Source organism: Dendrobates tinctorius, unplaced genomic scaffold (genome assembly GCF_039654945.1).
Source record: "Dendrobates tinctorius isolate UK_male_01 unplaced genomic scaffold, ASM3965494v1 ptg000037l, whole genome shotgun sequence".
NCBI lineage: Eukaryota > Metazoa > Chordata > Amphibia > Anura > Dendrobatidae > Dendrobates > Dendrobates tinctorius.
This window is the reverse complement of record NW_027361705.1, coordinates 31,665,044-31,689,081: the sequence shown is the minus strand read 5'-3', so window position 1 is coordinate 31,689,081 and position 24,038 is coordinate 31,665,044. Positions and strand designations below refer to the sequence as shown.

General features: G+C 39.5%; 1 protein-coding gene across 1 annotated transcript in view; it reads right to left on the bottom strand.

Annotated features, from left to right (window-relative positions):
• Positions 1-19,827, bottom strand: part of IGF2 (insulin like growth factor 2) — a 49,001-nt gene extending 29,174 nt beyond the window's left edge. Inside the window, exon 1 of the mRNA XM_073574051.1 lies at positions 19,534-19,827. Within this exon, the coding sequence (XP_073430152.1) occupies positions 19,534-19,593 (60 nt within the window). The 5' untranslated portion in view covers positions 19,594-19,827. The remainder of the gene's footprint in view (positions 1-19,533) is intronic.
• Positions 19,828-24,038: the final 4,211 nt, after the last annotated feature.

Genomic DNA, 24,038 nt, shown 5'->3' with positions numbered 1-24,038 from the left:
TTCTCAGCTATTCCACTTAACATAGGAGAACATTTCCTGTGTCTGTAGGTCATCGGTAATATGGGTGAAGGGGGATGGCCAACTGGCTAATTTTAGAAAGTAAGGCAGCTTGTGCACAGATAGAGAAGAGTCTAGCCTCGCTAGTGAAATGAGCCCTCATCAGCCAGGCCCCTTCCATTCAGCACAGATTGAATGTTAGCTCAGGAAACACAAATTGTTAGTGGGGCTTCAGAGATTTGGGACTGACAATGAAACCAAGACAACAGTGCAATAAGTATATTAATAAGTGATTTTTATGTCATTAAAAGGTCTAAGCATATTGGAGCGCACTGGCTGCAGTACTGGACGAGGAAGACCATGTCTGACAAGTTTGCCCATGGCAATCTTTCACTGCCACGAATGGTAATGTTTGGGAAAGCTAATGGTTGCGGTGTTAAATTGCACATGACATCGACCTGGAAGATCAGCCATGTTAAGAAGGATCTAATACTTCCTTTTTTTTCTTTTTGCATTCCCTCATCATGTTCAAAAGTCATAACCCTTTTCATTTGCTGCATGTCCAGGACCATCCGCCAATGACTTTCATTACTTCATTTTTGCTTAATAAGCATGTAAAAGGGTTCTGAATCATATTTATGCAGACTTTGGCTTGTTTACGTAAAATGACGTAAGGAGGCTGGCTGAAATGCAAACGTGTGCATACATTTTTTTTTTAAAGCAGCTTAGCGTAATTAGCGTCCTTAACCCTTTATTGGAACACAGACCAATAAGCTTTTGATATTTATATCATAAAGTGGCATTGTATCCAATTACTATGCAGGGAGGAACGGATAGCGATCTAGCAAATCTACAGGAAAGTTACTACACTGTTCTGTTATATAAGAAAAAGACGGACGATCGTCAATCATAACAGTTAAAGGGGTTGTCCAGTCTTAAGCTACAAGTCTGAAGTTACTTTATGTGACTGCAGACTTGTGAATCCTCACATTGCGTGCGCTGCTAGCTCTTGGGATCTTCCTGTTACAGTGACGGGAACAGTCATGCAACCGTAAGTATCCAATTTCCATACTTCCGGCAACATTTCGACTAGACTTTGTCTGGTGTCACTCAATACACTTGCATTGAGCAAGGCCATGCCCATCTAGTCAGCACTTGACTGCGAATAGGTAAATCACATACTTGGGGTCAAGCGGCGCTCCCGACATCGGCACTGTAGAATTTGCACAGCCCCTCAGTGCTCTCGATGTGAGGATTCACAAGTCTGCAGTCACATAGAGTGACTGCAGACTAGTACCCCAAGGCCAGACAACACATTTAAAGCTTACACCTGCCATCGTAATCAGACCTTAGCTATACCCAACAGTCTACTGGGGTATCTGGAGATACATCAGTGCTGAACCCTTGAGGGATAGCTCCTTGCCATGGCGGATGCAGACAAAAGAGGGCCCCAGTAGAAAAATTCTATATGGGATATTTGCAGTCCAATAATTTATCATGATGCACCTCTTTTTGCGGCTTGCAGGTATGGAAGTGGAAGTGGCACCCTTGGGCATCTGGTGTGTCTGAGCAGACCCCTTTCAACTGCATTGATGTAAAAGAAATGGTTTGGGCTACTATGTTAAAGGGGTTGTCAGATCAAAAGTTACAAGTTAAAGTTACATAGAGTGACTGTGGAGTTGTGAATCCTCACACTGTACGCACTGTGCTCAAGTGCCGGGTCTGAGAGCGGACAGTCATGTGGCTGCAAGTATACGATATGTATACTCCTGGTCACATTCCAACTAGATGGGCTCTAGTTGCTATACATGTGTATTCAGCAAGGCCGGAAACAGTCTAGACAGAATATGGCCGGGAGTATGCATGTTGCTCACATCACTGCCCGCCACAAGAAAAACCTCACAGCGTGCAGTGCGCGCGACGTGAGGATTCACAAGTCCGCAGTCACATAGAGTGACTGCAGACTTATACCTCAAGCTGGAGAGGCCCTTTAACAGAAAACAAGATCAGGAACTTACATATATATATACACTCACTGGCCACTTTATTAGGTACACCTGTCCAACTGTGTGTTAAGACTTAATTTCTAATCAGCCAATCACATGACGGCAACTCAGTGCATTTAGGCATGTAGACATGGTCAAGACAATCTCCTGCAGTTCAAACCAAGCATCAGTATGGGGAAGAAAGGTGATTTGAGTGCCTTTGAACGTGGCATGATTGTTGGTGCCAGAAGGGCTGGTCTGAGTATTTCAGAAACTGCTGATCTACTGGGATTTTCACGCACAACCATCTCTAGGGTTTACAGAGAATGGTCCGAAAAAGAAAAAAAATCCAGTGAGCGGCAGTTCTGTGGCCGGAAATGCCTTGTTGATGCCAGAGGTCAGAGGAGAATGGGCATACTGGTTCGAGCTGATAGAAAGGCAACAGTGACTCAAATTGCCACCCGTTACAACCAAGGTAGGCAGAAGAGCATCTCTGAACGCACAGTGCGTCGAACTTTGAGGCAGATGGGCTACAGCAGCAGAAGACCACACTGGGTACCACTCCTCTCAGCTAAGAACAGGCATCTGATGGCTACTTTCAGCAGGATAATGCGCCATGTCATAAAGCTCGAATCATCTCAGATTGGTTTCTTGAACATGACAATGAGTTCACTGTACTCAAATGGCCTCCTCAGTCACCAGATCTCAATCCAATAGAGCATTTTTGGGATGTGGTGGAACGGGAGATTCGCATCAGGGATGTGCAGCCGACAAATCTGCGCCAACTGTGTGATGCCATCATGTCAATATGGTCCAAAATCTCTGAGGAATGCTTCCAGCACCTTGTTGAATCTCTGCCACGAAGAATTGAGGCAGTTCTGAAGGCAAAAGGGGGTCCAACCCGTTACTAGCATGGTGTACCTAATAAAGTGGCCAGTGAGTGTATTATATATATATATATATATATGCATAACTATGCGACGCAATGCAGAATGTGCATACACTACTAGGCCGAGGTGATAATTTGTATAGTAGCATAGCTCCATCTAGTGTGATTACATCAATGTGCAATCAGAAGGAAATGTCATTTTATTTGTAAACCTCCTTTCTGTTTTATATGGCCCCTATTCTATTCCGTAACAGCAGCACCAGTTGCACCCGGAGTTTCTTTACTCCTTAATTACTACTCCCCTCTCATACAACAGTAATCTCACCCTTTAGTCCCCCTGTTTGCACCAGCATATAAATGAATGACAGGTCCGGCAAAATATGAGATGGGCCAGGCAGTGAACGGGTGTGAAGCTTGCTTCATTGCTTCACCGCACCCAGTTGAAGAGGAAGATGAAATCACAAGCCATCCACTAACGCGGATATTAAGATTACTGTTCTGGGTCATTTACAGCTTAATGACAATTAGTGGAGAAGAAGAAGGACAAAAACACACAAGTCATGCCGGGAATGGTAGCAGGAGAAAAGTCATTGACGTCAAGAAATAATTACACAGCCCTGTGTACATGTGTTTCTCGCTCCATATATTTAATCGTATAATGCTATTGAAAATGTAATAAAAGGAGTGTTCTCCATCAGGAGGAGGATGCACTGAGAAATGAATGTTTTCCTGGTTCCCAGCATTCCTGATCCACTTTTTTAGAAGCTTTCCTTCCTGACTCATGTTGTAGACCCCATCATGATGTCCATACATCTATGGCATAGTGACTATTCGATATCACACCCAGCCAGACCAAGAGTGGTCCACCACAGTATATGTTCTATCAGCATAAAATACCTGTTTCATATTTACATGGGTTTTCCCATCAAGAAAACCTCTGTGTATATTCGTTTTGGAAGTCCTAAATAGGGCCTCACTCAGGACCACCTTTATAAGCTTCGCCCAGCAAAAAACAGCTGTTTTCAATAAGAAAGAGTTTGACCAAGACATATCAACCCCTTTAAATCTGTGTAAAGTTCCTCCCTTCCCATGAAGAGAACTGCACATATTGAAAAGAACCAGGAGGCAAAACAATAAATGACTGTCCTTTCTTGATGTCTAATTCCCATTTACATCACTGACTTGATTTCTCTATTGCAAAAGATCATGAATCTGTGGAAGACAAAAGTGGAAGGTCGGGAACCTCAAATTCCCTTTTTATCATACAGGAAGGAGAAGTTTAGCATTTACTAAAGGTCCTTTAATAAAGAGCAAAGAGTGACTAGGCTTTTCCTCTCTGTACATCACAAGATGAGATTTTGCAGATTAAGCCAAAAAATAAAAGTATAGTAAAGTAAGAACTAAAAAAAGAAAAACTATCATAAGACAGTGACAGTGGTGACCTCTGCGATAAAGGCACTGAGAAATATGGGGGCATTGATTAGATACCAGTTTTACACTCACACTCGGCTCTTCCATCTATAAAGTTAAGTAACTTTGTACATTTTTGTTCATAGATTTAGTTATTGAAAGAAACTTTTTTAAGGAAAAAGAGATACAATGGGGCATATATAAAAAATGTCACATTTTTAGAGTTTGCAAACTAACAGGAGCCAGATTTATCACAGTCATTTATGCTGTTTGATAATTGTGTTTTATCTTTAATCCCCATAGACATTAGTAAAGAGTAATATATCTTGGACTGGTATTTCCCAGACTGGATGGTGGCTGTGCCTATTCGAGCGTAATAGGTGCAAGGAAATACATGCTTTCAATCTTGGGTGAGGAGAGCCACCAGCCAGTCCGGGCATTGCATTGCGATCCCCGTCCTTGTTATATAGCAGTCTAACTCTTCCCTTAGACTAATGTCAGCCACATCCACCAGTATCGATGGATTCAGTTGTCAGTTTAAAATATGGGGGCGCCAGCTGTATGATGGTCGGACACAATGGAAATACAGACATTGCTTTGGTCATTCTACGATATGTCATTATGGTAGGTGCCAGTTACATGTACGAGACACTGTAGGCCATAAAAGTATTTGTGGTTGTGTCCGGCACCGATCTCTGCTCACACAGAGTGGTCACAGACCGCTTCTGCCGGTGATTCAGAGACTTCCGCTGACGTCATGTTGACAGGGCAGCGGCTTCTCTTTCACCCTGCTCTGTTATCACGGCACGACTGCCGACGTCATGGTGATTAACAAACGGTTCCCCTGATGCCAAATTACAGGGAAGCCAGCTGTCAATCAGCATGACGTCAGCAGTCACCCCTATCAACAGAGCAGCTCAGAAGGAGAAGACATGCTGATTGACCGCCCTGACGGGCACAACAGGCAGGTAGTTAGTTTTTAGATTCATAGTTAAAAACTATAGTCCTGGATAAGCCCTTCAAGGGTGCAATTATTTCTTTATATATTTCTGTTTGGACAGGGGTTGAAAAAAAATCCAAAGTTGGCGCCCAACATTTTTTGCGCACAAAGCATAGAAGAACTTTTCTTTATCAATATAATTCTACAAGCCTGTATCTGGTTTATGGAAGCACATTCACGTCGCCGCTGCCAAAAGATATTTACCGATAAGATTTTCCATCAATCATTTAAATCAATAACATGAATTTCCTTGCTACCTGCGCACGGCCCCGTTACGTTCAGCAGCCGGAGCCACGCACATCATATATTTTTCTCTACCTCCAAGCAGCCCTGGCTTTATAATCCTAAACTTTCTCTGGATCAAATCATGCCGTCTGTGTTTTGTTTCACAATTAGGCCGGCAATGAAAAAAAAAAAAAATTAAAGGGACAGAACAAAACAAAAAAAATATGAAAGGGGAGTCAGCAACATCTGCTCTCTTGCTGCTACTCCTGCATGTTAAAGGTTCCCTCACATGCCCCCTATTCCCTGTTGCTCAACAATGCAGAAGCCTTTCCAACTCCGCTCTCTCTCTCTCTCCTTCTCCAAACAATCACTGCAGAGAGAAGGCAACTGGGAGAGAAAGAGGAAGAAAAACAGAATGAAACAAGCAAACAACAGACTTTTTCAGCTGGCGACGTGCCATCATTTCGCTCGCTACTCTGGCCGCTTTCACTTGTTTTGCCTGAATATGCTTCTCCTTGGGGACACTAATATGATGAAGGGGTGTTTTGTTTCCAAACTTGCTTTTATGGTTTGTCCCCCCCTTTTGTTCATTTTTTTTTTTTTTTTGCTCCATCCGTTCCCCCTTAAAAAAAGGACTCACTGTACCTTCTAAAGTCAATCACAAGTAGAAGCAATCTTAAATTATTAATTTAAAAGAAAGTCCATAAATCCTCTCCCACTGCCAGAAGGTTAATTCAGGGCTGGAGACTTAAATGCTGTATTCTGGGTTATTGCAGGCAAAGGTAACTTGTAGGGAGGAGACATTAACTAATAGGGTTATTTGGACGTAAGATGTCGAAAATAGCGGAGTTGACAACATGTAACCTATTCGGGAGTCATGCATGTTCATTAGGTCTAGCCCGCGGTATGTGGGCACTGTTTGGCATGATGATCTGACACACATTTTTCTAGCACGGGCAGATTGGTACATGACTAGGTTGGCAGGGGCTTTTGGGACACGCAGTTCCACAACAGCTGGAGAAATGTTGGCTGCCTACCATAGCATTATTGCAGGCTGACTACATTGTGAAATTGCTGAAAAACTGATACTGTACAGTGCAAAAATAACACATAGAGTGAAGGCATAAAAAAATCAGGGCGAACCTTTCTTGGAAAGTGAACGGCTACATGCAATAACTGTGTCTAATTGTTGACTAAAATGTTACTACGCTAATCCCCTCTGGAACAGAACGGGCCATACCTCCTCCACTTAAAGGTGGTATGTGCTGTTCAAGATGACCCTGTGATTACTGATGAATTTGCTCCTCCAGTGATATGTATCTATTACAATTCTCTGGATACTAAAGAAAATGAAGAGACTGACTTTGATAATTAAAGTGTGCAGTATGTTTAAAGGGGACCTGTCACTTATCATAAATATGTTTTTTTTAACCTTGGGTAAATGCCGCTGTTCTCCTGAATCCGACATTGCTTTTCTTTTGTCCCTGCGCCATTCTGGTCCTGAGATACGGCCCTCTCTTCCCGGTATGTAAATCTAGCCTTTTTAGCTTACTGGGTGTGGTCATCAACTGTTCTGTATGGGCGTCTACTTGACTACCACAGATAATTGACTAAAATGATTTGATTTGCCTAGAGAAAAAGGGGCCATATCATGGGAATGGAAAGGCGCAGGAACAAAAAAACAACAACGCCGGATTCAGGAGAACAGCGGCATTTACATCAGGTAAAAAAATTACTATTAAGGACAAATGATAGATTCCCTTTAAAGAGGCTCTATCATCTATCATGACTACTGATGTGTCTGTTTTAGTAAATTATTCACCATAATACAAGAATTCTGGAGTATTAACATGCCACCCAATTATTTCTACTAGACAGCCAGGTGATACCAATCAGGGTAGTCATGATTGGGCTACACAATCTGACACTGCCCAATCATGACTGACTGCATTAGATTGTATAGGGACAGAGGTGGAATGATAAGACCCAGTTGTCAATTTATTCATACGTTTCTAGAAAAAATAAATGAGGAACTGCACTGTGAGTCCTAAGAAAAGATTCTCCATAATAATTATTTTCTGGGGACTAAAAATATATTTGCAAGGAGACTGAACCTTCCTACTAGAAGCTTAACCAAAATCTCTAGAAACTGCCAGTAGCCACTTTGCATGGTTGCATAAATGTCAGAACCACATTACTCAGTTATACGTTGAGGTGTCAAGAGAAGTTTAAAGGGATTGTCAGGGACTTTAAAATTCATGTCCTAGCCTTAGGATAGGTCATCAATGTCTGATCAGTGGGCGTGTAACACCCAGCTCCTCCACTGATCAGCTGTTCCCGGTGGCGGTCCGGAACTACTCAGTTATGTAGCTGCACAGCTCCATCGATGGAATAGTGGCCACTTCTGGGTACTACACATCCGCCACATTAATTTGAATAGATTGTGGATGTGCAGTACCCAGCCACAGTCACTATACAGTTGACAGAGAGGTGCTTCGCAGCTCTGTAACTGAGTAGTTCCGGTAGAGACCAAGAACAATTGATCGGTGGGGGTGCCAAATGTCTCACCTCCACCAATCAGACATTGATGACCTATCCTAAGGATCGGCCAAAGTCTGGGACAACTTCTTTGTGTACTAAATGTAGCTTCTTTCAGCGTAATCTGATTTACTCACCAAAGACCATTCTCTAAATTAGAACACAAATTATTACAGTCTTTGTTAGTTCACATGTCCAGTAATTGTCTGTTTGAAACTGATCCAGTAAGCAAAAAAAAAGGAAAAGTGGATCACTATTTAACAGATCTGTTTTCCATAGATTTCTATGTTAAAAAAAACGGATCCAGTTGCAATCTTATTTTTTTTTAGCCGAACAAAAAGTTTGTGTTAACTGATTGCTGCTCTGGATCTGTTTCAAATGGATAATTGTTGAACTTGCAAACTCAAAGCTTAGTTTTCTTAGTGTCATTCCTGCACAATGAGGCATTATTAAATCTTTGGCCTTCTACCAGGAATCTCATAAACAACGGATAGGGCTGGTGGCGAAATGAATAGGTAAAACCCATCAGCCTCTCCAAAGGAGTGATGATTAAGAAGGCAATTCTGATTAGAGGTTTCCTTAAGATTGCTGTCCTCGTTGGCCTTGGTATGGTACTCTGGGCTTCGTTGTCGGCAGCTCCTTGATGAGAATCACTGGATGTGTTAAAATGTAACTCAGCAGACACAAGAGGGGGAAAAAGCATTATCTATACTCTACATTAGTACTAACCGCTAAATTGCTATTCTGCTAAATATAAGGAAGGAAAAGTATGGCTGATTAGGGCACTCAGACCACCTGAGCACAGTCCCAGCAGACTACCAACCATCCTGCAGGACCTGAAAGATGGGGGACCTAAGGTGACATCAGCATCACGTGGCGTTCCACGTGACCGGCTAACCTCTGAACCCGAAAGCAGGGATGGCGAATGGTGCACGATAAGCACGGCAGGCTCTGCAAACGTGGTTGTGTCGGCAGCATAACCATGGCAGGTTAGTGTACTTTGTTCTTGACCTCCTCCACTTGACCATCGGGTATCATAGAGCGCCCCCTCCTCTCTCCTATTTTTGTTTCTGCTAAATATGTCTTCTGAAAAGTCAGTGAGAAGTGAAAGAAGGGAAATGTGCCTGAGAATCCCACAAGTTCCCAGGATAGAAGAATCTAAACTGAATCTGTCAGTAGGATCAGCCCTGTAGGTCATAATAGGCTGAATACAATGATACCTTGATATCTGACATCTGATGTCTTATTCCAGAGAAATCCCTGTTTTTCTTAATATGTAAATGAGCTGTTGAGATCTATGGGTGGGACATAGATCTCCCTGAGAATCTGCCTCCAGAGCTTATTTTAAATGAAAGGGAGAGTTACCAGTGCGAGACACATAGATCAGGAGAGAAGACTGTCAGTCGTTACATGTCTCACACTGGAAACGCCCCCCCCTTTCATTTAAAATAAGCAATTTCTCAGGGAGATCTATGTCCGGCCCATAGATCTTAACAGCTCAGAGAAAACATGGATTTCTCCGAAATAAGGCATCAGATCACAGATATGAAAGTATCAATTTATTCAGCTTCCTATGACCTACATGCCCATATAGACAACTTAGGAAGGTTGATCCTACTGACTGATTCCCTTTAACAAAAAACTCTATTATTTAGAACTTAGTACTCATATTTTGTAAAACAATCAAGGGCAAAAATAAAAATATTTTGTAAAACAATCAAGGGTAAAAATAAAAATCAGTGAACCGTACAGATCGCTCATTTCTTCGTCAGCGCCGTATCACTAACACAGTAAGAATCCGTTGGTTTTCAGTTCCATGAATTATGGGCTGCTGAGATTTCTGCGGAGCTACATAACTTTTTTGAGATGAGTGCAGTGTCCGCGAACAAGAATCCAATCAGGAAGAGGATTTTGATGGTGTCTGTCTAGATTTTAGCCCAATAAATAGGAAATTGTGTGTTCTCCCAGATGTCTCAAATAAGCTAGACACAGAAGAACTCCTCGTCAGAGATATGAGAATATATACTGTAAGTATGTGCCCCCCTCAGTCTTCTCAATACACAAAGATGGGGTATCCTGTACAAGTGTTTGCATTTACCAAGGTGGAAATAAATAAACCCTTGTGGATACTCTGCGTCCAAGAGATTTGTGAATACACGTTCCAACACACCCATTACCCTGACAAAGCTAAAGTGAATATGACTAGGTACGGGATTGCATTTCATTGAAGGAGTCTGTGTAAGAAACTATGCACATACCGCACATGATCTCACTTCTTATGTGACAAAATAATAACCCGGGCAAGGCTGCCGTGATTGCTATGTTGGGCTCATAATGAAATAACTTTATGCTCGGAGTGTTTGGCAACTAAGCATGCATTGTAAACCCAAATGTAAAGGAGGGAACTCTGTGTTGTTCTGCGCGTCTGCCTAAGTGGTAAAACAGATTGCAGCATCTAGGAGCCAGGTATGTATCATGCTCCAGAACAGCATCTAACCATTTGGTACTATTATACTGTGAATGATACCTAAGAGTTACGCTACATGACAACATATAAAGCAGTAAAATATAGTACTGCCATATGACAACATGTAAAGTAGTACCATATAGGGACATATACAGTACTGCCATATGACAACATATAAAGTAGTACCATATAGGGACATATATAGTACTGCCATATGACGATATATAAAGTAGCACCATATAGGGACATATATAGTACTGCCATATGACAACATATAAAGTAGTAGCATATAGGGACATATATAGTACTGCCATATGACAACATATAAAGTAGTACCATATAGGGACATATATAGTACTGCCATATGACAACATATAAAGTAGTAGCATATAGGGACATATATAGTACTGCCATATGACAACATATAAAGTAGTACCATATAGGGACATATATAGTACTGCCATATGACAACATATAAAGTAGTACCATAAGGGACATATATAGTACTGCCATATGACAACATATAAAGTAGTACCATAAGGGACATATATAGTACTGCCATATGACAACATATAAAGTAGTACCATATAGGGACATATATAGTACTGCCATATGACAACATATAAAGTAGTACCATATAGGGACATATATAGTACTGCCATATGACAACATATAAAGTAGTAGCATATAGGGACATATATAGTACTGCCATATGACAACATATAAAGTAGTACCATATAGGGACATATATAGTACTGCCATATGACAACATATAAAGTAGTACCATAAGGGACATATATAGTACTGCCATATGACAACATATAAAGTAGTACCATAAGGGACATATATAGTACTGCCATATGACAACATATAAAGTAGTACCATATAGGGACATATATAGTACTGCCATATGACAACATATAAAGTAGTACCATAAGGGACATATATAGTACTGCCATATGACAACATATAAAGTAGTACCATATAGGAACATATATAGTACTGCCATATGATAACATATAAAGTAGTAGCATATAGGGTCATATATAGTACTGCCATATGACAATATATAAAGTAGTACCATAAGGGACATATATAGTACTGCCATATGACAACATATAAAGTAGTAGCATATAGGGACATATATAGTACTGCCATATGACAACATATAAAGTAGTACCATATAGGGACATATATAGTACTGCCATATGACAACATATAAAGTAGTACCATAAGGGACATATATAGTACTGCCATATGACAACATATAAAGTAGTACCATAAGGGACATATATAGTACTGCCATATGACAACATATAAAGTAGTACCATATAGGGACATATATAGTACTGCCATATGACAACATATAAAGTAGTACCATATAGGGACATATATAGTACTGCCATATGACAACATATAAAGTAGTAGCATATAGGGACATATATAGTACTGCCATATGACAACATATAAAGTAGTACCATATAGGGACATATATAGTACTGCCATATGACAACATATAAAGTAGTACCATAAGGGACATATATAGTACTGCCATATGACAACATATAAAGTAGTACCATAAGGGACATATATAGTACTGCCATATGACAACATATAAAGTAGTACCATATAGGGACATATATAGTACTGCCATATGACAACATATAAAGTAGTACCATAAGGGACATATATAGTACTGCCATATGACAACATATAAAGTAGTACCATATAGGAACATATATAGTACTGCCATATGATAACATATAAAGTAGTAGCATATAGGGTCATATATAGTACTGCCATATGACAATATATAAAGTAGTACCATAAGGGACATATATAGTACTGCCATATGACAACATATAAAGTAGTAGCATATAGGGTCATATATAGTACTGCCATATGACAACATATAAAGTAGTACCATAAGGGACATATATAGTACTGCCATATGACAACATATAAAGTAGTACCATATAGGGACATATATAGTACTGCCATATGACAACATATAAAGTAGTACCATATAGGGTCATATATAGTACTGCCATATGACAACATATAAAGTAGTACCATATAGGGACATATATAGTACTGCCATATGACAACATATAAAGTAGTACCATATAGGGACATATATAGTACTGCCTTATGACAACATATAAAGTAGTACCATATAGGGACATATATAGTACTGCCATATGACAATATATAAAGTAGTACCATATAGGGACATATATAGTACTGCCATATGACAACATATAAAGTAGTACCATAAGGGACATATATAGTACTGCCATATTACAACATATAAAGTAGTACAATATAGGGACATATATAGTACTGCCTTATGACAACATATAAAGTAGTACCATATAGGGACATATATAGTACTGCCATATTACAACATATAAAGTAGTACAATATAGGGACATATATAGTACTGCCATATTACAACATATAAAGTAGTACAATATAGGGACATATATAGTACTGCCATATTACAACATATAAAGTAGTACAATATAGGGACATATATAGTACTGCCATATGACAATATGTAAAGTAGTACCATATAGGATAATATATAGTACTGCCATGTGACAACATGTAAAGTAGTACCATATAGGGTCATATATAGTACTGCCATATGACAACATATAAAGTAGTACCATATAGGGACATATATAGTACTGCCATATTACAATATATAAAGTAGTACCTTATAGGGACATATATAGTACTGCCATATGACAATATAAAGTAGTACCATATAGGGACATATATAGTACTGCCATATTACAATATATAAAGTAGTACCATATAGGGACATATATAGTACTGCCATATTACAACATATAAAGTAGTACCATATAGGGACATATATAGTACTGCCAAATGACAATATGTAAAGTAGTACCATATAGGGTCATATATAGTACTGCCATGTGACAACATGTAAAGTAGTACCATATAGGGTCATATATAGTACTGCCATATGACAACATATAAATTAGTACCAAATAGGGACATATATAGTACCGCCATATGACAACATATAAAGTAGTACCATATAGGGACATATATAGTATTGCCATATGACAATATAAAGTAGTACCATATAGGGACATATATAGTACTGCCATATTACAATATATAAAGTAGTACCATATAGGGACATATATAGTACTGCCATATGACAACATATAAAGTAGTACCACATAGGGACATATATAGTATTGCCATATGACAATATATAAAGTAGTACCATATAGGGACATATATAGTACTGCCATATGACAACATGTAAAGTGGTACCATATAGGGTCATATATAGTACTGCCATATGACAACATATAAAGTAGTAGCATATAGGGACATATGTAGTACTGCCATATGACAACATATAAAGTTGTTCCATATAAAAACATATATAGTAGCACCAAATAATGAAATACAACCACATAATACTACCTACTTATGTAGTGGTGATCGGCTGCTCATGATGCACACTCATATCTTGAACTCGCCCCCTTAATTATTACAATGGGATTTCCTTAAAAAAAAATCTTCTGTTTCCAGGGACCACCTCCTCCTATTCCTAGGCTTGCTATAGACAGGAAGGTTCTACACTAACTCCATATTTTAGCTGGGATTTGCTGACCTCTATACCAATCCTCAAGCCATCACATATGCACCAGCTAAATAAAATCAGTTTTTGAACCCAACTGAAAGGCTGTGTTCACACACAGCGCTTTTTTAGCGGTATTTTTAGCGGATTTTCCAATAAAACCGCTAAAAATAAGCTTCCCATTCATTTCTATGCTTTTTGCACTTTTTGTGCATACTGATGCGTTTTTTACCACAAAAAAAAACGCTTTGCGGTAAAAATGCAGCATGCGCATTAATTTCACGGATTTTTCCGCGTTTCTGGCTATTTCTATGCGTCTTGAAAATGCGCGGAAAAACGCATAAAAACCGCACATTTTTTGCTCGGAAAACGCACAGAAAAAAACGCGCGGTTTCTGGGAAGGGAGTCAGTTCCTGACATCTTCTTCAGGGCCACTGACCAGAAACACTGAGGTTCTGACCAAACCAGGTTGGGAAACATCACACTGATCACGTTATAATAATATAATGTAGCTAATCCCTTCCGAAATGGATATTATCTGGCAAGAGGTAACCACGGGCGCAACAATATGTCACCCAACCTGCCCTTGGGCACGGCCCTAATGCTCGAATGATCAGCAAAGGTGGCAGCATGTATGGTAGCAAAATGGCAGTTCTGGCCAATGGAAAGGGTAAATTAAAGTAATTTAGATATCAAGGCAAGCGATGATTGCATCTTTCATGTCAGGGCTGGCGCACATGACTGTTTTCCCTCCTTCCAAAGAAAAAACTTTTCGATTATTCTGATCAGAGTGCCATAAGTTTTTCTCAGAGGAGGAGAGAAAGACAAGTTTCTCCATCATGTCTATTTGATCAGTCCGTGAAAATCGGATGTCTTCTGAGTGCGATCTGATGTTTTTTGTAGGCTTGCTTTGCCGATTTTGATCCGACACTCGGATTAAAATTGGACATGTCTCCAATTTTTTTCCATGGACCGCTCAGTCTAAAGAAAAAAATCGGACGTTCCCATAGAAGTGCTATCGATGAAAACCCCGGATAGCACTTGTATGAGAAAACCTGCCGTGCGCGCGAACTCTTACATTGGAACTAATATTTGGTGTTGGTCAAAACCTAAGATTGAAATGTATTTGACTATGTTCACACAAAGGTTGAGAGGATCTGCTCTAAATAAGCACAAAAAAATGTTGAAAAACTCTTCCAATTCTTTTCTCAATTGACTCCTCTTATAAAAGAGTCTTTGGAGAGTTTTTTCCTCTCCTGAAGAGGTCCTGATCATGTCATTTCTTTGAAGCTGATAGTGTCCACTCTAAACAAAGGCACTGTCATATAAAAACCAACTAAAACCCATTAAAACTTAGGCCCACCCAAAAAAAGGAGCATTAACAGAAGTGATTGAAAATCTTGGTGTGAGCGTAGCCTTAGGGTAAAGAAGCCCAATCTTGGCATCTGTAGACATCAGAGATCTTCGTCAGGCCCGTTTCTTGACTTTCTCCTATTTTACGTAGGGTTTCTCATCGAATGGAGACCACATACAAACTCAAGCAAAACAGAAAAGATGTGGGGTCGCAATAACTCCCTGGTTTGAATTTCCAAACATTTCCCGGAACGATCGAGAAAAATGATCTTCAACTAAATTTCCTTCAAGTTTACCCCCCTCGTCGCCCTTGCTAAGTGCATAAAATCCCCGGTGATACAATATTTGGCTGGGTATGGGTTAAACGATGGCTGCAGGCAGGGTGTATAACCATTAGCCAGAGCTGTGCCATGTGTTCAGTGTCTGTGTGGGAAGAGCTCCCTACTAGGAATCTTGAGTCAGCAGTTAGCAGGATCCGTGCACGCATGTTTGATCTGTGACACTCACACTGTAACAAGCATGCTCTGTGAGACACGTCACAAGGGCTCTCAATCCTTACCCAAAGCATCACTTCAAAGGGCAGCGAAAACAAGCGTTTTCCTAGAAATGAATTAGCCAAGGGGCCCTGAATACACACACAGCCCCGCAGATCATCTGCAGTTCATGTTACACACAGCCTGGGGATGTAGACGGAGTAAGAGGTTCATTTACAGGGGAAAAGGTGGAGATCGCAACGTTTCCTACCCGCCGACTGCCGCACAACACATATTTGTTAACAACTCATCGTTTCAGTAAACAGACGGATAAAGAGTTCATTACTAACGTCCAAGGTGCCGTCAGTCAACGTTCACCAAATAGATAGCGGGCGACAACTCCTCAGACGTAGACGGCGTAAGAGGTTCATTTAGAGGGCAAAAGGTGGAGATCGCAACGTTTCCTACCTGCCGACTGCCGCACAACACATATTTGTTAACAACTCATCGTTTCAGTAAACAGACGGATAAAGAGTTTATTACTAACGTCCAAGGTGCCGTCAGTCAACGTTCACCAAATAGATGGCGGGCGACAACTCCTCAGACGTAGACGGCGTAAGAGGTTCATTTAGAGGGCAAAAGGTGGAGATCGCAACGTTTCCTACCCGCCGACTGCCACACAACACATATTTGTTAACAACTCATCGTTTCAGTAAACAGACGGATAAAGAGTTTATTACTAACGTCCAAGGTGCCGTCAGTCAACGTTCACCAAATAGATAGCGGGCGACAACTCCTCAGACGTAGACGGCGTAAGAGGTTCATTTAGAGGGCAAAAGGTGGAGATCGCAACGTTTCCTACCTGCCGACTGCCGCACAACACATATTTGTTAACAACTCATCGTTTCAGTAAACAGACGGATAAAGAGTTTATTGCTAACGTCCAAGGTGCCGTCAGTCAACGTTCACCAAATAGATGGCGGGCGACAACTCCTCAGATGTAGACGGCGTAAGAGGTTCATTTAGAGGGCAAAAGGTGGAGATCGCAACGTTTCCTACCCGCCGACTGCCACACAACACATATTTGTTAACAACTCATCGTTTCAGTAAACAGACGGATAAAGAGTTTATTACTAACGTCCAAGGTGCCGTCAGTCAACGTTCACCAAATAGATGGTGGGCGACAACTCCTCAGACGTAGACGGAGTAAGAGGTTCATTTAGAGGGCAAAAGGTGGAGATCGCAACGTTTCCTACCTGCCGACTGCCGCACAACACATATTTGTTAACAACTCATCGTTTCAGTAAACAGATATAGAGTTTATTACTAACGTCCAAGGTGCCGTCAGTCAACGTTCACCAAATAGATGGCGGGCGACAACTCCTCAGACGTAGACGGAGTAAGAGGTTCATTTAGAGGGCAAAAGGTGGAGATCGCAACGTTTCCTACCTGCCGACTGCCGCACAACACATATTTGTAAATAACTCATCGTTTCAGTAAACAGATATAGAGTTTATTACTAACGTCCAATGTGCAATCAATCAACATTCACCCAAACAGATGGCGGGCGACAACTCCTCAGACATAGACCCCAAATATATGTGACAATTAGACCGATGTGGAGTCAGAATGATAAAACAATTCACAATAAACTTTTCGAAACACTGATTGTAAAGGTCAGGCTGGTAGTGAATTGATGTTATTTCACGGCTGAGAATGTAATTATCATCATTTTACAGCTTGCAGTTGCAGACGGCCGAACGTTCCACATCTGAGAAATCCGTCCGATGACCAGAATCACACCGATCAGAGTTTGATCAGGTTGTGATCTGATATTCTCAGATGTGGAGAATTAAAAATAAAAGCTTCTCCATTCAGTCTGTCTGTGAAAATCAGACTGCACTTTGACATCATCCGAGTGCAGCCTGATGTATTCCATCGACTCATAGACATGAATGGGTGAGATCCGTCCCCTTACTAGAGGTGGGGTTTTTTTGGACCGCTCTGTCCTAGGACAAGTTCGTACACGTGCGCTACCTCATTGAATAACATTGATCCGAGGGCTAACTCGAGTTTTGATGGATCTCACTCGTCTGAGTGCGACCAATGATATAATAATCTCAGTGATCTAGACTATGGACAAACATCACTAATAATAATTATCATACCATTGTATATCCATAAGATCGCCCAAGAATAAATAAAGGTTGTTAATCCTTACAAAAAGGCCTACCCAGAAAGCATACACCCTGACCACTATGCAACCTTCCTTGCAGGATCCACGGTTGGCCCAACTAAGCGGAGACAAAGTAACACTTCCTAGCGCCACTGGCTGCAACCAGCCATTAGGTCACTGGTAGGATATCCTAACAATATGCCACCAATAACTATTAACAATTCACAATAACATATAAGTAGCACATTGATATACATATTATAGCAAATCATCACTGCACGCTCTAGACACATAACGAACGCAGAATTCCTTTTGCCAGAAATCCAATGGCAATGATGCATGCAAAGGGTTAAAGTTGCATAAGTGCCCTATGACCCCCCCCCAGTAGTTTGCTGCCGGTTAGCTATAAGCAGAGTCCACTTCATTTAAACTATTTTGTGAGCTCAGCACAGTTAGACCAGAAGTCAGACTTAGCTTAAATGCCCTTTACTCTGATGCCCTCTAGTGGCAACACAGGGCAATAACTGGAGTCAGATACGGCATATTTTACTTTTTGTCCTCTTTTCTTCCCCCAAGCGATTATTTTTATCCTTCTCCCTATCCGGCATAATTCCTTTCTTCGTTCTCAGACAGACTTACAGAACCCCCTGGCACGGCTCACCATGGCTGTCAGCGCAAAGCTAGTCATTTACTACACCACTAATTAACAAGTGGCAAAGTGAGCCAGAAAACAACCTCCTCGGAGCTTTCTGCCAACCACCTTTCTCCTTCACCACCATGCAGCCACCTCCACCACTAACCAACCAACAACTTCCTGCAGTGGAACTACAACTCCCAGCACAGCCGGCACCTTCTTTCACTCCAACCTTACATAACCTCACGCGATCACCGACCATAATAAATGACGACATCCGTTGCCTGATTATGAGTGCGAGTCGGACGTGACGCCATGGCTCATGTGTCGATCATCGCGGCGCAAAACTCATTCATTTCATTGAACCCATCATCTAGTCACTTGCAGTCATCCATATTTCATAAAGCTCTGGGGGGCTCCGGTGATGTCACCGCGGCGGAGATGAGGTCACCGGAGCCGTAAGAGCTCACGCTTTCTTAGATCATCTCATCTAATAACTCATGCCTTGCAGGATGACACTTCCGACTGCAGAATGAGCAGAAACTTGGATGTTGTCATCTGCTGCACTTTATTAATTATTAATATTAATATTATACACCACTGATCGTCATCCATCAAGTTACCATGGCTCGAGATCGAGCTGAAGACCATTCATTAATAATATTATTAATTATTACTATTATTATTATCTATGGAGCAATCCCAGCTTGACTTCCCTCTTTCCACCCCCAACCATAGACCCCCCGAGGAGTTACCTGTGCGCCCCGCCGGGACGGCGCTGTGCAGCTCCTGTTCTTGCATCTTACTTGCTCCATGACTTATTGTTAGTGACTTAGCAGCTCCGGGAGATTTGGAGGGTGCAACAACTTTTTTTTTCTCTTTCTTTTCTATATAATTGTATAAGATGCTGTATGTGGTGTCTCCAGGCTGCTGGTGGAGGAAGTTACTGGATGGGATGGAGAGAGGAGACTCAGATGGTTGGATGCACTGAGAAGTCTTCTCTCTCAGGCTACAATAATAGTCTTGTTAGCTGCTCCAGTCCTAGGGAGACAGACTGAGGAGGCAGCCTGCCCTTTCTTTTATACACCCTACCTCCCCCTCTTCTCCCCCTGCGGTGGGCATGTTCCTGTGCATCCACACCCCTTCCCCCCACCCCAAAAAGAGAATAAGCGAAAGTGTCTAATCAGGAGCACAACGCCTGGGAGCCATTGTCCTTCATTTCATTCACAAGTTTACTTGATACTATTGTACTGGGGTGGGCGAGGTAACAGCTAGAATCCCCTCATCTGTCACCTCCGGGGCATGCCCATATGGCTGCCCCTCATATAGTGCTGGCTGCCACTGGCAGGAGGAGGAACCAGGAAGGGTTAAATGATTAACCAGCAACTTGTATTATTACTATTTACATTGTTTATATTAACAACTGTTCATTCATGTTTATATAAATATATTGTTATCAACCTAACAATAATGAGACTTATTGTATCTACGAGGTAGCTGCTGTAGGGATTTCATCTTTATCTGCCACCTACACATTCTGTCTATAGCTCTATTATCTGTCTCCCATGATGGATCTAATAGTAAAGCAGCATCAGCCCCCTCCGCCTGCGGGGCCGAGCCTCCCAGGCCATTACTAAGCGAAAAAATGGAGGCAGCGCTCCAAAAAGTGATACATTATAGAACGGTAGCGGCATATCTGGCCAATAAAGTCCTAATAGTTTCAGGGTATTGCCATTTTTTTTTTTACTAATACCTACCTCTGTATCTCCCCCAGCAGAATTACTGGACTTTATACCGTACTATATGCTTATTTATCTAAATATCATACATCACTTTTCCCTCTGTCTCATATCTATCTATCTATCATCTATTACCGTATCTATTATCTATCTATCTATCTATCTATCTATCTATCTATCTATCTCTCTGTCTATCTATCTATCTATCAATCATCTGTCTATCTATTATCTATCTATCTATCTACAGTATTATCTATCTATCTATCTATCTATCTTTGATCTCTCTATTATCTATCTATCATCGATCTCTCTATTATCTATCTATCTATCTATCATCTATCTATCTATCTATCTATCTATTAATCTATCTATTATCTATCTATCTATCTCTCTGTCTATCTATCTATCAATCATCTGTCTATCTATTATCTATCTATCTATCTACAGTATTATCTATCTATCTCTCTATTATCTATCTCTCTATCTATCTTCTATCTCTCTATTATCTATCTATCATCGATCTCTCTATTATCTATCTATCTATCTATCATCTATCTATCTATCTATCTATCTATTAATCTATCTATCTATTATCTATCTATCTATCTCTCTGTCTATCTATCTATCTATCAATCATCTGTCTATCTATTATCTATCTATCTATCTACAGTATTATCTATCTATCTATCTATCTCTCTATCATTGATCTCTCTATTATCTATCTATCTATCTATCTATCTATCTTCTATCTCTCTATCTATCTATTAATCTATCTCTCTATTATCTATCTCTCTATCTATCTATCTCTCTATTATCTCTCTATCATCGATCTCTCTATTATCTATCTCTCTATCTATCTATCTCTCTATTATCTATCTATCTCTCTATCTCTCCGTCTATTTATCCATCTATACATACTAAATTGTATCTATAATACATAATTAAAAAACATGATATATATATATATATAAAATCAATATAGGAAAGATTCCTCCTATTGATGGTTTGAGTTCTTTTTCACTGATTATTGCACCAGTACTAATCTGGATGTTAAAGCTTTTTACCTTCACTACTTTTTACTCTTTTTATTTTAATGTCCAATTAAGTGTGGAAGAATAAATTAAATTTGGTTCCTTTCAACAGAATATATTGAACAAAAAACATAATCCCCAAAATACTTTTTTTAATTATGCTTATTAATAATTCACCTATTTAATAACATTTGTTAATAAGAATAGTGTATGTGTTTTGTGTCCCCTTTTGCTACATTCAAACCTACGCTTTTTTTCTTTAATCTATACGTTGATTTGCGAGACCTCCTAAGGAGGCGTGCAACTGTATGATCGGAGGCTGCACAATACATAAGAAAAAGTGTTAAAAACAATTGTAAAAAAAGACCGCGATTAACCATTTAAAATGTGTTCAGAGTGCAGAGTAGACGTGGGGGGGATAGATCGCGTTTAATAGAAAAATAAAGTGAAGCAGAAGTGGAGAACACTCTGCAGGAGCCTGGAAAAAATGCAATTTATGTCATACACATTTTTTATCACGCAATTGGAATATATAAAAAAAATAAACCTGATACTTGTGATAAGCGCAAATTATATTGAGACTGACGGATGTTAGACCTAAACAGATCTGAAGCTAAAAAGAAGCTATGATTTCCTAAAAGTTGTCATTCGCTCATTTTATATTATTGCGCTGTCCTCACTGTGATATCCACTAACATGTATTATTTTTCCATGCATCTGGCTTCTCGGTCCGTATGATTTATAATAATAATAGTTGTGCCTCAGTCATCAAAATAATCAGATACGACCAAGTCGTTATTAAAAACTGATCGGATTTCTATCATTTGTTTGGGTCGTTAATGTAAAAAAAAACCACGATAAATATTCGTTGATCGGTCCAGGGCACGTGATCAGTTGTGTGCAAAATGGAGCTCGTCTAATTAATGATCACTCGCTTATGAAAGCGTACATTAAACTAGTTTTTATTTTAGGAAAATAAATGACACAACTATCATCATTTTTACTGCACCTTGAGTAGGGAAACTCGAGTTTATTCTGGGCCACATTAAGGCAGATAGTTAAATTAAATTAATCATAAAAGAATCCCGACTATATTTTCCCATTCCTAAACTGAAGAGGGTTAAAATATATACTATATATATAATATATAATATATACATTAATATATAATTATATATATATATAATTATAGTTATATATATATATATATATATATTATATATATAAATATATATTATTTTGATTACCTATGAAACATGGTCCTGATTGAAAGCAAAAAAAATTAGAGGCAAATTTCACTCAGCCTTCATCAGTCGTATAACAGCCGAATAAAAAAATAATTAATATGGAAATTAAAAAAATAATAAAAAAAATATAATAGCAAATTGTTAACTAATCAGCAGTATCCTAAACATACTGATCGATGTATGGTGATCAAACATTTTTTTTTTAGAAGCAAAGAATATTATTTGATCACGTATATACTTATCACATATCCTATGTGTCATCATCCTATTTATTAGTCATGTTCACCAAGAAAAAAGAAGTAAAAAAAATGACTAAATATTACACAACACATTTTTAAATGCTACTTGTATATCATAGGGGAAACAACATTTCTTAGGTCATGGCGGAGACTAGTTTGTGTGGTTGACTGACATTGCTGAAAAAATTGGGAATTTTTTACATCTATGAATGCTTTTTATTTAGTCTTTTAATTGTTGATATCATTGTCCATTTACTCTATATTAACTATATAAGTGCATATATATTAGTTTTTGTTGCTCATATGGCCCCCACATCTGTACCTAGCTTGTCATCTCGTCCATCGGTTGCTGTCGTCGATGGGGTCCCTCCTTTCTCAGACACGCACGTTTATAGTATATTTCATGACAATTTTTGTTTTTTTTATATGACAAAAGCATCATTTTGAGAGCATCTTCAAGTTACAGCTAAGAAATAGATCCTGATTTATTAAGAATTCTTCCAAAAAAAGTGATGAGTAAATGCCACTTGTTCCCTATATTATCTGCTATAACTAAGAAGTCATCTACCTGTCAGCCTGATTACGTCACAAAATCGCTGCAGAAAGGTTCACAATTTCCCTAAAATTACAGCCAAATTCTCTGCAGATCACAGTTCATGAAGTGAATGTTTAGCCAGAGAAATAACATCCGAAAATAATTTGTTGGCTACAATTTTCTGCTATGTTAACAATTTTTTTTGTTTTCATTTTTATCAAAGTCTACGGAGAATTTTGGCAATTATTTATCCGTCCTTTCGTATGTATTTTCTTTGTCAGTCTACAGGAGAATTAATTTAAAAAAATAAGCCTTGCATGTGTTACAAGTATTCATGGATTTTGACCTTTATAAATGAGTTAACAAAATTATTTTTTTAATCAGTCGGAGAAAAGTTGGAAATCCCTGCCTTCCCTCCATTTTTGACAAAAGAGGAACATTGAGTGGACGTGAAAATGTCTCCTAAATT